General features: G+C 46.4%; 1 protein-coding gene across 2 annotated transcripts in view; it reads right to left on the reverse strand.

The window, feature by feature from the left end:
* Window positions 1-4,818: 4,818 nt before the first annotated feature.
* Trak2 (trafficking kinesin protein 2) overlaps window positions 4,819-14,549 on the reverse strand; it is a 56,120-nt gene continuing 46,389 nt past the window's right edge. For both annotated transcript variants that reach the window (XM_038315174.2, XM_038315173.2), the window contains exons 14-16: window positions 13,427-13,693; window positions 11,406-11,523; window positions 4,819-8,458 (exon numbers count right to left, since the gene is read on the reverse strand). In XM_038315174.2, the coding sequence (XP_038171102.1) occupies window positions 7,780-8,458; window positions 11,406-11,523; window positions 13,427-13,693 (1,064 nt within the window). In that variant the 3' untranslated portion in view covers window positions 4,819-7,779. The remainder of the gene's footprint in view (window positions 8,459-11,405; window positions 11,524-13,426; window positions 13,694-14,549) is intronic.

Raw genomic sequence — 14,549 nt, forward strand, 5'->3', positions numbered from 1 at the left:
CAAGCAGAGACTGGGAAGGCTCAAGGGGCAGCCCGAGGAACCACGGTGGAGGATGAGCTAACGTAGGCTTGCACTGCAGGACGATGTCTCACAGTTGGCCCCTTGACCTGAAAGCAATTAAACATCGTCCACAGTGGAGTTACCACCCTCATCCGAGGATAGCGTCCTTGCTCAGCTCTTGCTACCCAGGCTTCTAGGCGACAGAGAGAGATGTCACGGAGCACACTGCAGGGATGGAAGCCAGTATTCCCTCCATCCCGTCCCATGACCTGTTCCTCCTCAAGCTCACACTCGCTCACTCTGCGTGACAGAGATTCCCGTCAGCGGACCTTGCACAGAACCTGGGAAATGGGCTCTACATCTCCAGCGATGGCATGAATGAGTCGCCCCGTTTCTCAGTTCGGGTCGCCTACCCGAACTGCAGAAGGGAACGGAGAACAAGCTCCTATCAGGGCTGCTGCACAGAACTCGGAGAGGTTTCCTTCCTGATGGCATCGATAGGAAGGGAGCTGACTTTCGGCACCAGCTCCGTCTCGGTACCCAACCCCCCAGACCTGTGGTATAGACGACCTTACTTACAGAGCGAAAGAGACTGCGTGTTAAAGAGAGAAAATTGGGTCAGAATGTCAGGGTTGTGCTTCTTGTCCCCCTCAGGATATCTGTTATGACGGGTTTTTTTTTGGGGGGGGGGGGTTAAAATTGGGTAGGCATGACTACACCTTAGACACAGGACTGCAGGAAACCTGCTTTGTGGAGCCTGTTGCCTTGTCTTTAAAAATCCTGCCCGGGCTGGAGAGATGGCTCAGAGGTTAAGAGCACTGACTGCTCTTCCAGAGGTCCTGAGTTCAATTCCCAGCAACCATACGGTGGCTCACAACCATCTGTAATGGGGTCTGGTGCCCTCTTCTGGCCTGCAGGCATATACACAGACAGAATATTGTATACATAATAAATAAATAAATAAATAAATCTTTAAAAAAAAAAATCCTGCCCATTCCAGTTCGTGCTGGGTTGCACGTAATGAGACCTAGGCGAGGCTTGTGGTCCTGCACACAGAGACAAATGCTGTGAACTACAGTGGCATTGTGCACATAGAAACTCTCCTTTATACTTTTTTCTTTTCGAAAAAAAGGAATATAGGTTTATTTGTGTGTGTTACAATGAAATTAGCTCATTTTAGACACAGCCACAACAGAAGACACCAAGGAAGTAAAAAATATAAAAAGGTAACACCCAAAGATAACCACTGAAAATATTTGAAGGAATGCCTTCCAAAACTTTCTGCATTCTAAACGAATAGATTTACAAAACTTTCTACAAACAGAAGCAAACTATATTTATATCCCGTATATATTTTTATAAGATAATGCCATGAGTTTCTATTATGCAGAAATGTAACATTCCATCATTTTTAAAATGTAAGCTTTTTGCAATCAAGAAATTTTTAAAAAGCCAAGTGTAGAAAAAGAATAAGAAGCTCACCATCCCATAGTTTCAACAGTTGTCAGTGTGACTAATCTTATTCATCTACACCATACCTCTGCTCCATTTCACTCCTCCAACATATTTATTATTATTATTATTATTATTATTATTATTATTATTATTATTATTATTATTAGAGACAGGGTTTCTCTGTGTAACAGCCCAGCCCTGGCTGTCCTGGAACTCGCTCTGTAAACCAGGCTGGCCTCGAACTCACAGAGATCCGCCTGCCTCTGCCTCCCGAGTGATGGGGTTAAAGGCGTGCGCCACCACCACCCAGCCAACATCCTATTATTTTAAAGCAAATTTAAAACAATCTTTCAAGTGAGTTGAGATGTTTCCATATCATTGCAATTCTAAAATTGAAAAAAAAAAAAAAGATTTGTTTTTATTTTGTGTATGTGTTTTTGTCTGTGTGGGTATCTATCACAGTGTTCAGGAACCCATGGAAGCCAGAAGAGAACCTTAGCTATCTGGAACTGGAGTGACAGGCTACTGGGAGCCACAAAATGTGGTTGCTAGGAACAAAATTAGGGTTTTCTGGAAAAGCAGCGAGCACCCTTGACCACTGTGCCGTTTCTCTTGGTCCACAACTGTGAGTTTTTATGGCTGCATTTACTTCTATTTTAACCAGTTTTGTATTGATAAATGTTTGTTTACTTCTTCCTCAATATAAAAATGCCTCGATGCGTATCAATTTGTGCTTTAAAAACTTCCCTTGGCATCCTCTGGGACCATATTCAAAGCATTTAAAACCAGAAATACAGAACTAATGAGCCCTCAGAACAGATGTGGACTATTAGCAAGACATTAGGTAGGACTGAGGTGTGGTAGGAACAGGGCAAGCAAGGTGAAACGGAGCACATGGAGAGCCTTTTGGTACGTTTACTGGTGTGTGTGTGTGTGTGTGTGTGTGTCTGTGTGTGGGGGTATGTGGTGTGTGTGTTATATATGTATGTTATGTGGTATGGGTGTGGTGTATGTGGTGTGTGTGTTATATGTGTATGTGTGTGTGGTATGTGGTGTGTGTGTGTGGTATGTGGTGTGTGTGTGGTAGTGGTGTGTGTATGGTGTTGTGTATGTGTTTATATGGTGTGTGTGGTGTGGTGTGTGTGTGGTGTATGTGTGTGTGGTATGTGGTGTGTGTGTATGTGTGTAGTATGTGGTGTGTGTGGTGTATGTGTGTGATATGTGGTGTGTGTGTGTGTGGTATGTGTGTGTGTGTGTGTGTGGTGTGTGTGCCTGTGTGTGTGGTATATGTGTGTTTCCCCTTCTTTTCCTTTCTTGTGTTTTCTCCCCAGTGTTTCCCTCAAGGCTGGGAGTGAGCCAGAGACAGGGTCTGGGTTATAAACTGCCCATCGAAAAATCTTCCCGTGATCTTACCTTAACTCTTTCAAAGATTCATTCCCCTGTGGTTCCTTTCCACGCTGAGAGCCTTAAAGAAACCGTAATGTTTTAGGGAAACGAGACCTCATCAGAACAAAATCAGGGTTCATTTTACAGCAAATCAAGATGTTTCAGAACTCTGGCTTCAGCACTTATCCCCAAGCGGTTGAGATGCCAAGGCCCAAAGCCACAGGATGGTGAAGACCATCCCAGACGATGGCTTTCAGAAGGGCTGAGCAGACATGCCAGGAGCGTCCCTTAGAAGACAGCTCAGTTGTCCCCTGGTATTTCAGTGAAAGTCACACTTGAAGAGAAAGCCACTCTCTACCCAGAGTCCTTTGATAGATCCTGACTTGTGGGGTTTACAGTAGGGAGATGGCGGGAGGTTTGTTTCTTTTATCACCATGGAAACAGAATAGTGGCACCTCATTGGCCCAAAGCGCTCTGCTCTTAACAGAAGGTTGGAGAAGCAGCCAGTGCAAGCTTAGCTTCCTAGTGCAAATCAAGGGCCGTTCTCAGCAGCAGGGAATTTATGCAAGACTTTTTTTTTTAATCTCATTTTCAGTCAGGAAGACGCTTAAGTTACGTTTCCAGATCAATGAGATTATCAGCACCTGGGTCTGAGTGGCAGACAGCCACGGTCCCAGGCTTTTGTAATTGACTTTAACTTCCCCTTTTTCTCAAAGTCCTAGAACTCCACAGTGGACACGTCCTTCCTTGAAGTTTAGCCTTTGAGACTGTGGAAGTTCACAGGGATGGGCTATTTGTCAGCTGCATGTGGTTCCGGATTTCTTTTTCCCTCCTAAACGAAGTGGATCTTGCCAAATAAAACAAAAGAGACAAAACAGCCAAGCTAAAATGTTGCTTGCTTATTCGTTTTGATTTTTCCACGGCTCAAATAAAAGATGCACATTTTCTAATGAAGGTTCTCAAACAATACCTGATTGCTTACTATTCCGGTTTTCTTTTCTAAATTAAGGCTCATTCTAATCCACTGACTCCTGTTTCAGTGATGGCCCCACATCCCATAGTTTACAGAAGCTGGAGCCTCACAACCTGCGTGTGTTCTGTCTGAATGCCAGGCTCCATACTAGGCACGGGGAGCATCTCCGTGTTAGGCTCAATCGAGCTAAAAGGTGAATTCAGAAACAATCTGTAACATATAAAATGAAATGAAATAAAAGCACAATTAATCTTTTGTGGCTTTCTGTTTTTTTTTTTTTTATTTTTCAAGTCAGGGTTTCTCTGCATAGCCTTGGCTGTCCTGGAACTCTCTCTGTAGACCAGACTGGCCTCGAACTCACAGAGCTCCGCCTGCCTCCTGAGTGTGAGCCACCACTGCCTGGTTAGCAGGGGACACAGAGCTCAGAGATAGACCGCTTGCCTATGTGTGAGCCCTAGTTCCCATCCCCAGGACCACAGCAGACAACAAGGATATTGAATGAGCCTTTGTATTAATTCCAACAATGTTCACACTTAGAAACAATGCCTGAAGACCTGTGTGGTCAGAGAGTTGTGAACCACATTTCTGAACCTTCCCACGCTTACTGTCTGCTTAGTGATGACTTTATCCTTGATTGGTGTCACTCTGGGACAGAGCTATCGTGATATGGTGTAGTCCAGATCTAAAAATACCTGCGGGCCAGCAAGTGGTTCAGTGGGTAAAGGCACTTGACGCCAAGACTGACCGCCTGAATTTGATATCCAGAAGCTGAAGGAGAGAACTGGCTCTTGCAGACTGTTTCTGACCCCCAACACGATCCTCACATTAACAAAATTTTAAAAGTTTAAAAAAACAGTAAGAGCTGCTTACTACTTGGCTATTAATGATTTGGGTTTTTTTTTTTTTTTGGTATTAGTTCAACAAATATGGGATATTTTCTGTAAAGACTTCATGCTGGATTGTATAGGACTGAAACAAAAATTACAGGGAGACACAGGACAATGTAAGAAGCTACTTGTGTTTATTATCTGATTTACACTTGATAGAGCAAAGGAAGGTGCATTAGGAGGTATTTGACAAAGTCAGGTTCCAGATATGACACAATGCTATTTTCCTGGAGCCCCCGGAGCTCCACACCATCCCTGTGGCCACACTCAGCCCTGTGCACGCTGGCAGTGCACTCTGAGCACAGGTCTCTACACACCTGACGGCAGAGGTGGCCCAGACACAGGCAGCCCTGGCTCCATTTGTCAACCTGGTGTGAGAAGCACTCACTACTGATTATGACTAGGAGCTTGAATACTGTGTAAACCGTGCCTTCATTATGGGCGAGGCTCTTGGGAGCCTCCTCCAACATCTTCTCTTGACAGACTCTGACCATTTGTGTCAGATCAAAGGCAGCACAAGACTGAAAAACAAAACTTCTTAACTAACACTGGTCATTAATGTCTAAGGATTTAAACCTAAGGCTATTTACATAAGATTTGGGATCTTCAAAATTCAGGGCAATTTTAATTCTGAGCTTAAGAAGACTCTCCTAATAAGTGACAGGACACTCAGAAGTACCTGAGAAATAATCGGAAAATCCTGAAGGAGAAAGCTGGGTTTTCCCATGTGCGCATGAAAGTACACACCAGCCGGTACTGTAAACAAAACAAAAACATGAACAGTGTATCCGAGCGTAATAGTTCCACGGAGGAAGAACCCGTGGGAAGGCTCCAGGTCCTACTACATTTTAGAGACAGCCTGGTCTAACCGATTCTCAGTACCAAAAATAATTTTAGGTGCAAACTTCAAAATCACCAAAACCCATTTTTAAGATAGGATTCACTTGCAGGGATAAGCACGCACCAGGGCACAGTTCCTGTGTTCTGCTAGAACATTAGACAAATCAATTTAATTTTCAAAAACCCGTCTGGATTTCTTTAACCAGACATGCTCACTCGGTGCTAAGGCACCACCCTGCCTCCAGCGGTCACTCAGGCACGGACTATACAGAAGTACAGAACTCTCAACACAAATTCGCAAAGGCTAGCCAACTTATGATGGTTTATGTGACATCTATGCACCTGGTTACTGAATACGCTACTTGCCCGTCAAGCCCATGCTTCCCTCCTTCCTCCTGCTCCTTCTTCGGAAGCTGTGAAGGTCCAAGCGACGGATGGGTCCTTTCTTTAAAGCCTGAAGCTTTTGTTGAGGGAGGCACTCAGTTATTTAGAGACTAGAAAAGCAACTTTTTGTTTTAATGGATTGGACTATTTAGGAAAGTGAAACACCAGAAATTCTTGTTTGAATGTCTGCTTTGTGCAAGGTGGCTGCTAACCTGGAGTCCTTCGTTGACATGTGCGTGACGATCTGTTGACAGCAGCTAGGCCAGGCAAAGGGTGACCACCCTTGGTTGCTGAGAAATTTATTTAGAAAAGTTTTACAAATTCTAGAAATACAGAAAGCCCATGTGTCCTTTACCATCATGTGGATTTAGGTTTTATTTATTTTTTTTTAACCTTTTGAGTGCATCTCTTCTTGGGGAGGAGGTTTGAGAGAGAGAAGGAAGCAACTTTCCGTGGAAATAATGAAGAATTCCTCTCAAGCAGAGCATTTGCAAGTTAAGCACCAAGAGGACCAAGGGAGAGACTTCCTGCTTTCACAGACAGAACAAGGAGTTCCCTCTTCTCCTCACATGTGACGTTCTTTTCTGAAGGACCCCTCAAGACAAAGCCATGGCCGGCCACCTCAGAAAGCAGAGCTTTCTTCCCGACTCAAGGCCCGCAATGCACTGCTGAATCCCGGGACCCATCTCGAGGCCTTGTTTGTCTTAGCCATGACAAGGTCCTTCTCGGCTGCTTCAGGTGCCAAGAACGAGGCAGCTGTTTTAACCGACAAGAGGAAAACAAGGGAATCTGACAAACACTCTCGAGCAAGCGCCTGGGTTTCACTTCAGTTTATAATTTAATGTGCCTGAGAATTTTTGTGCAAATACATGTCATCTTTCATTAAAAATATGCATAGCACACTTTGGAAGAAGTTAGTTATGACTAACTTTTCTTAAAGATTTACAGATATAAATATACAACATAATCTAAGTACTATTGATTGCACTTCTGGTCTAAGCCTTACGGCCTCCAAGGAAATCTGAGAAACATGCATTGTGTCTGCATTCCTTGGTCACCATATTATCCAGAAGAAATGTCCTGAAGAGCTCTGATTCCCATTTACCCCCTATTTTCCGCCCTAAATCCCTCCCAAGCCCGCTCACATGGTTATTTTTAAAATTTTTGTTATGTTGTAGAAAAATACAAGTTTAAAAAAAAAACTGAAGTTTTAGTAATCGCAAATACAAAGCAATCGGGGTGGTGTTTGGCTCTCGGTGTCTGAGAGTGTTCTCAAAGGAGAAAGTCTCCACTTTTGAAGTAAGGGACACAACTCCTTATTTTGCTAATGCTGTGAGCGCACCATTGGATGGGCGCACAATTCGACCGGGCATCAGCGGGGAAAGCGCCTGCAGTCCCGGTACACATGGTAACAGACAATGCGCTGCACCAACCCTCTGGGACAGCCTCCTGCCGGGACAGCCGTGCTGTTCCAGGCTCTTCTAGGCAGGCTCTTCCTGCTTGTGTTCTCTAGGGACCGAGGGGCCAGCGGTTCAGTATTACTGTTGTGTTCGATAGGGCTGGATTTGTTTATCTATTCATTTTTTTATTTTCAAGGCAAGGAAACTCAGCTGGAGAAGCACGCTAACCCTTCCTTCCATTTCTGCCTCTGACATAACTCATGTCCCCACTTCCTGTTTACGACTCCGTCCTCAAAGACCTCACCCAAACGCCTCCATCTCCCCACGACACCCTCTCCACATCCACAGCCCTTCTGCGACCTTCCTTTGCTGTCCTTAGCCAGTTCCCATCCTCCGCGCATCCCTGTCCTTCACGTGCTAATAATTTATACGTGAGGTCAGTCAGTGCTGAGCCTCAGTCTTCCTTCAGGGTTCCCATTTTGGGTGAGGCTGTGCAAACTGGGGCTCCAAAGCTGCCCATCATGACTGGAAGGCTCTGATTCCTCCTCAGCCCACCTAGTAAACTGCCACTTGAATTTAAATAAACAGCAGGGTCTGGTTTTGGAAGACTCGTTTCTGCCTCTCGGCTTTTCCCGTTCTCCTGGGGATCCGGGGTCTTGACCGCTCTGGCTATGCCCAGTCTCTTTAGCCTGTCTACCAAGTTCATCTTCAGCTGGCCAACATCGGGAGCAGTCCTTGAAGGTCTTAAGCCATACATTTCCTGCAGGAATGTTTCAGCTGGTCGGGAGGCCAAAAAGTTCTCGGAGACGTGGACTCGGGGTTCGAAGGGCAAGGGTGAGGAGCACGGTGACTGTGACGGGGAGTTTGGTGGTGTGGAAGGGGTGGCCAGGGCCTTGGGGCGAGGCCGCAGGAGCGGGGTTTCTGAAGCCGGGCTGTGGTACACCTTCGCGGAGATGCCTCGCTCCTGCAGAAGCTTGGCTAGGCTCCGCGTGCTGCTGAATGTTATGGTGGAGTCGCGCCGGTTGGTGATGGATTCACCAATGCTGAGCCGGTAGGACATGGCAGGGGAGTTCACAGCCGGGCTGGAGGAGCTGCTCCCACCACCTCCACAGGACAGTGACGGGAACCCGGAGCTGGAAGAAAAGGGGGAGCATGCTTAGGGATCAGAAACCCCAAGTCGGCACTTACTGTTTACAGTTTGCTCTGCTCCATCAAGAAAAATGCACTAAAGTGCTCAGCCTTGTAAGAAAGCAACCTTGCATCTGCTCGGGGATGACCAGCCAGCTGGGTTCTGAAGGTAGCCTTTCCAACTTCATTTCACTGAAAAACAATCTGATTGCTAAACTGCCATTTTCTCAGATAGTCTTAGCCCTAAACAACAGTAAAACACGGGTATTCATGAACTGCACTGTCAGTTATTCTTAGGAATGTGTATTTTTAGGAAATTAAAAATAATGAAAAGCTTCGAAGCTACTAGATCTTGTTTCTTATTCTGTGCTTAGTTAAGAAAAAGGCTAAATAAATCATATATTTACAGTCACAGTAGAATGGAAGGGCTCATTTTTCGTCAGCTTTATTCATGAACAAATGTTACCAGGGTTTAATACATTTTCACTGGGACAAGATAATCATACGTATCACAGTATCAAGATTTTTAAAGTTGTGACAAGTATAAGATTAATAAATTAAGTAATAACTTTCCAGAGCTCTAATTTGTGCAGAGGACATAGCACTTGTGAACCTCTGACTTCCTGTTTAGAGCAGCCTGCTAGAGCCTCAGCTCTCACCCCACTTCCTGCTCAGAGCCTCAGCTCTCCCCCTACTTCCTGCTCAGAACATCAGCTCTCACCCCACTTCCTGCTCAGAACATCAGTTCTCACCCCACTTCCTGCTCAGAACATCAGCTCTCACCTCACTTCCTGCTCAGAACATCAGCTCTCACCCCACTTCCTGCCAGAATTTCCTGGCCGCTCCCTAAACTGTGTACCTATAAAAACTCCTAGGGGACTGGAGAGATGGCTCAGAGGTTAAGAGCATTGCCTGCTCTTCCAAAGGTCCTGAGTTCAATTCCCAGCAACCACATGGTGGCTCACAACCATCTGTAATGAGGTCTGGTGTCCTCTTCTGGCCTGCAGGCATACAGACAGACACAATATTGTATACATAATAAATAAATAAAAAAAAACTCCTTTACAAATCAGTTTTCTAGGACATACATTGGTGCCTAATGAATGCGGGGAACGTTGCGAGCCCTCAGGACCTGGACCGGGTCTCTCCTTGCCGGCAGCTAAAACTCCAGCCTCAAATGCAGGGTCTCCCTAGCATCTGTTGGCCTTCCTGACATGATGCACGGGACCTGGCTCCTCTCCCTGCCATACTGCACCTGCCTCCGCTTTGTCTTTCTTTGTTCATTTCTGATTAGACTCTCCCTACAAAGACGAAGTCTCGCTGAACCCCACCTCAGATTCTCTGGAGAACCAGCCTCAATACGTGAAGGCTCAGTAAGTCAAGTCTGTGCAGTGAGTAATTTGGCCTTGGCGGTTGGGCTTCGGATAGAGCTGGTTGGTGAGCCAGGCAGTATTAGGGTGAGGGCCGGCCATGCTAGGGAGAGGAACCCTGTGCTTAGGGCGGGGCCTGCAATGAGGAGGCTGGGGCGCTACCGCAGGTGTGACCAGCAATGCCTACACAACCAAGCCATGCAAACAACTTTGGAAACTGATGTTTGGTTTTCGGGTTGGCAGAATTCCAAGTACAACACTGTCAGAAACTGAAGGCAAAAGTAATTAATGCATCTAAGAACAAGACAAGCTGCATGGATGGAGCCCAGAGCCTTCATTAAAGTATCTGTTTGGACCGTTGGCCTGCATCCCCTTTCTTGAAATCAACAGTAACCACATATATATCCGCTTTCTGCAAGTTTTTCTAGGAAAGTACTGAACATGGGAGCATCATCAGGAATGGAGGTCTTGTGACGGGTGTGTCAGGGATGGAGGAGGTCCTGTGATGGGTGTGTCAGGGATGGAGGAGGGCCTCGGTCCTGTGACGGGTGTGTCAGGGATGGAAGAGGTCCTATGATGGGTGTGTCAGGGATGGAGGCGGTCCTCGGTCCTGTGACGGGTGTGTCAGGGATGCAGGAGGTCCTGTGACGGGTGTGTCAGGGATGGAGGAGGTCCTGTGACAGGTGTGTCAGGGATGGAGGCGGTCCTGTGACATGTGTCAGGGATGGAGGAGGTACTGTGATGAGTGTGTCAGGGATGGAGGAGGGCCTCGGTCCTGTGACGGGTGTGTCAGGGATGGAGGCGGTCCTCGGTCCTGTGACGGGTGTGTCAGGGATGCAGGAGGTCCTGTGACAGGTGTGTCAGGGATGGAGGCGGTCCTGTGACATGTGTCAGGGATGGAGGAGGTACTGTGATGAGTGTGTCAGGGATGGAGGAGGTCCTGTGACGGGTGTGTTGGGGATGGAAGAGGTCTTGTGACGGGTGTGTCAGGGATGGAGGAGGTCCTGTGATGGGTGTGTCAGGGATGGAGGAGGTCCTGTGACAGGTGTGTCAGGGATGGAGGAGGTCCTGTGACAGGTATGTCAGGGATGGAGGAGGTCCTGTGACAGGTGTGTCAGGGATGGAGGAGGTCCTGTGACGGGTGTGTCAGGGATGGAGGAGGTCCTGTGACGGGTGTGTCAGAGATGGAGGAGGTCCTGTGACAGGTGTGTCAGGGATGGAGGAGGTCCTGTGACAGGTGTGTCAGGGATGGAGGAGGTCCTGTGACGGGTGTGTCAGGGATGGAGGAGGTCCTGTGACGGGTGTGTCAGAGATGGAGGAGATCCTGTGACGGGTGCGGCACCTCACACCGTGCAGCCTGATTCACTCTGGGCACAAACAACCTCAGGGGAGTCACCTGCTAGCTGTCGGCTCCTGTCTCAAGTCACCTGACTTTTCTGTGCCTCGATTTCCTCTCTATCCATCACAGTCTGTCTACTTCAAAGGGAGAGTGCAACATCAAAACAGTCCAAAGACAAACAGTCTGTGAGCACAGGACACTACTTAAAACCCTGGGAACGTAGGGAGGAAACCAGGCCCTTACCTAGGGGTGACCTGGGTGACGTCAGAGGGATGAAGGATCCTACAGGTGGTGAAGGTGAATGTCGAGTTTGTGCATGACAGACACTTCCCTGGGTTCGCAGTTGCAACTGAAACAGAGACTTTTAGGAAACCAAACACAGAAAAGGAAGACGAGGTTAATAACATAAAAGGCCCATGATTAGTCTGTTAGCAATACAGCATTTATCAGCTGCCTTGTGTCGTAGAAAGCTCATACAAATGGAAACAGAATATATGTAGACTATGCTAGTATTAGCTGATTAGTGTATAACTGAACTCCTAGTACTTTAAAATTATAAATAAAAGGAGTAAAAATAGCTCAGAAATGAGAAAAAAAACACATTAAAAAAAATTGAGATCTAGTTATGCAGGTGCCTAGGTCAAGTTACTCTCCTGGTTCCTAAAGCATCGCATGTTGATTCTAGAAAACTTCACGATAATTTGAGGATGAGGCAGGCGCTCTCTCTCTCTCTCTCTCTCTCTCTCTCTCTCTCTCTCTCTCTCTCCTTTTTTGATGGGACTGACATTTGCATGCTGGCACAAAAGCAGTGATAGGTGAAGATTCTGGTTCCTTAGCACAAATCAAGGCAACGACACCAGATTACACTTGTATTCTTCACCCTTATCTAGTCAAAGTATTTTTTTTTCAAAGTCAGGTTTACTGAAGGTTTCTGACGGAGTGAAATTATCATGAAGCCTTCAATCCTTCTGCTATGCCGTGTGTGAAAACAGGAAGTGTGCACTAAGTCCCCCTGCTGGCTACAATGCAGCCGATACAAACAACAGTCACTTACAGAAAAGCATTGTATCCGGGCACACTGTTTACCCGAAAGTACAACACACAAGCTATAATAATTCAGACTTGGGAATCTGGCAGGCATTTCCTTGGCGGGGGGGGGGGGCGAGGGGGGGAGGAAGCTGTCAGTATTTACTGCCAAGCTTCAAGTGAAAATCGGTTTTGGAAAACTTACATCCACTGCTGAGCATGAGAACACCCTAACAGCCTTTCATGCTGAGGCAGTCAGTGGTGACATCAACACATCATCTAACGGAAAGCGTCAACATCTGGGTGTCAGCGTGACTGTCTGAATGACCAACCATACATGAGCAAACGTTCAAAGTGTGGGACAAACACTTTTAAAGAAACCCAGAATGAAATGCATTGCTCGGGTTTCAGATTCCATTGCTGTTACTATTTAAGAAACTACCACTTACCAAGTTTTTATCTGAGTTCAAACAACATCCATAATTCTTGAAGACTATTAAAATATGTTTTTATGTTCTAGCTGCATATTCATATGAGGGCGTATTTTTTCACGTTGTTCATCTAAACAACATTGCGACAGACCGAGTACAGAAGTTCATGAGAGTCTTCTACTAAGTCACAAATTAGACTTGCAAAATTGTAAAACAAGACCATTTCCTTACTATACACACTATAGTTATTTTTCAGAAATATTTGTATTTGTACAACAGAATTTTTATTTATTTATTTTGTTTTCTTTGATACAGTGTTTCTCTATGTAGCCCTGGCTGTCCTGGAACTTACCCCGTAGACCAGGCTGGCCTCCAACTCAGAGATCCAGCTACCTCTGCCTCCTGAGTGCTGGGATTAAAGGTGTGCACCACCGCCTCCCAGCTCAGAACTTTTACTCTTAAATAAGATAATTTTTTTTGGTAAGTTCTCAGTTTTTATTTTAATTTAATTAGTATCAACAGACATAACCCATATAGATAAACCTGGAGTCTCACGGACTTGTAAGAGCATCAAGAGTCCTGAAAACAAAAGGCATGCAAACCACTAATTAATTGACCTGATCCATTTGTCGTCCTAATTTAGTTTGCAGGCTCGTGGGATTAAAATGGAGAAAATTAGAAACGTCAGCAATGCTCTAGGCTTCTACGTCTTCCTTCTGAGTGTACACGCCAGCAAGATGGCGCGGGGTAGCCGGGTAGCCACGCCAGGACCGTGCAAGGCGCCGTGTGCGAGGCCGTGTGTCTCACCTGTAACGGGCCCACCTGCTGAGGTGATGGGTGGCAGGAAGATCCCTGTTACTGGCGTGGGAGCTGCAGGTTTCTGCTCCACGTGCAGCGGCTGCTGGACCTGGAAAGTGATGCCCTCCTCCTCATCCTCCTCTAGGTCTGAGAGGTGGTAGATGACATCCTCGGGCTGCTGGGTGAAGCCTTTGGTGATGACCCCTGGTCGCGGGTCAAGGATGGTTCCCAAGTTTGGTTGAGCGAGCTGCTGCCAGTGATGGAGAGTCTGCGATCCTGGACAGGCAAGCGGGGGGAGGCAAGCGTTACGTTTCCCACAGAGCCTCAGTCTGGAAGAAGCTAGAGCTCTGTGAGTCACAGCAATAACGATACAGACAGTGACACTTATTTGGTTTCGATGTTTTGATAAAAGCTGCAAATATAAGTATAAGATCTCTGTAGAAAATGACATGGTGTTGGATGTCTGAGCAATAGCTTTTCTTTTCTTTTCTTTTTAAGATTTATTTATTTATTATGGATACAGTGTTCTGTCTGCATGTATGCCTGCAGGCCAGAAAGAGGGCACCAGATCTCATTATAGATGGTTGTGAGTCACTGTGTGGGTGCCGGGAATGAACTCAGGACCTCTGTGCTGTTAACCTCTAAGCCATCTCTCTAGACTGCAATAGCTTTCCATTTCTAAAGACAGTCTTCAAAGGGACATCTAAAGAGGAGGAGAAAAGAAACCCACTAAGGCACTTTTAATAGGACCCAGGTGGCTCGGGCAGGAGAGAGGCCTTGGACCTTAGAGGCGGGCTGCACTCTCCAGGTGGTGAAAGCCAGGGTTCACCTGGCTTAGTCTACAAACTCGGAAGCAAATGCTGGGCACTTAGGTCAGAAAATAACTTGGATTTCTTGTGCACTTCTCCACTTGTTCATGACTATTTCCCCTGAACTCCCAGGGGAGCAGGAAAATGGGGGTGGCAGAGTGGAGAACGTGTCCCTTTAGCTCCGGCCTACCAGATGTTGATGAACAGTCATCCCTTGTCCGTGTACCAGATGGAGCATCTAATTGTCTCACTATGGGGATGTCATCCTGGAATTGGTAACTCTAACCAATACCTGGAGTCCCTACAGGCGGCCCACTCAAACT

The sequence above is a fragment of the Arvicola amphibius genome, chromosome 18 (genome assembly GCF_903992535.2).
Source record: "Arvicola amphibius chromosome 18, mArvAmp1.2, whole genome shotgun sequence".
Classification (NCBI taxonomy): Eukaryota; Metazoa; Chordata; class Mammalia; order Rodentia; family Cricetidae; genus Arvicola; species Arvicola amphibius.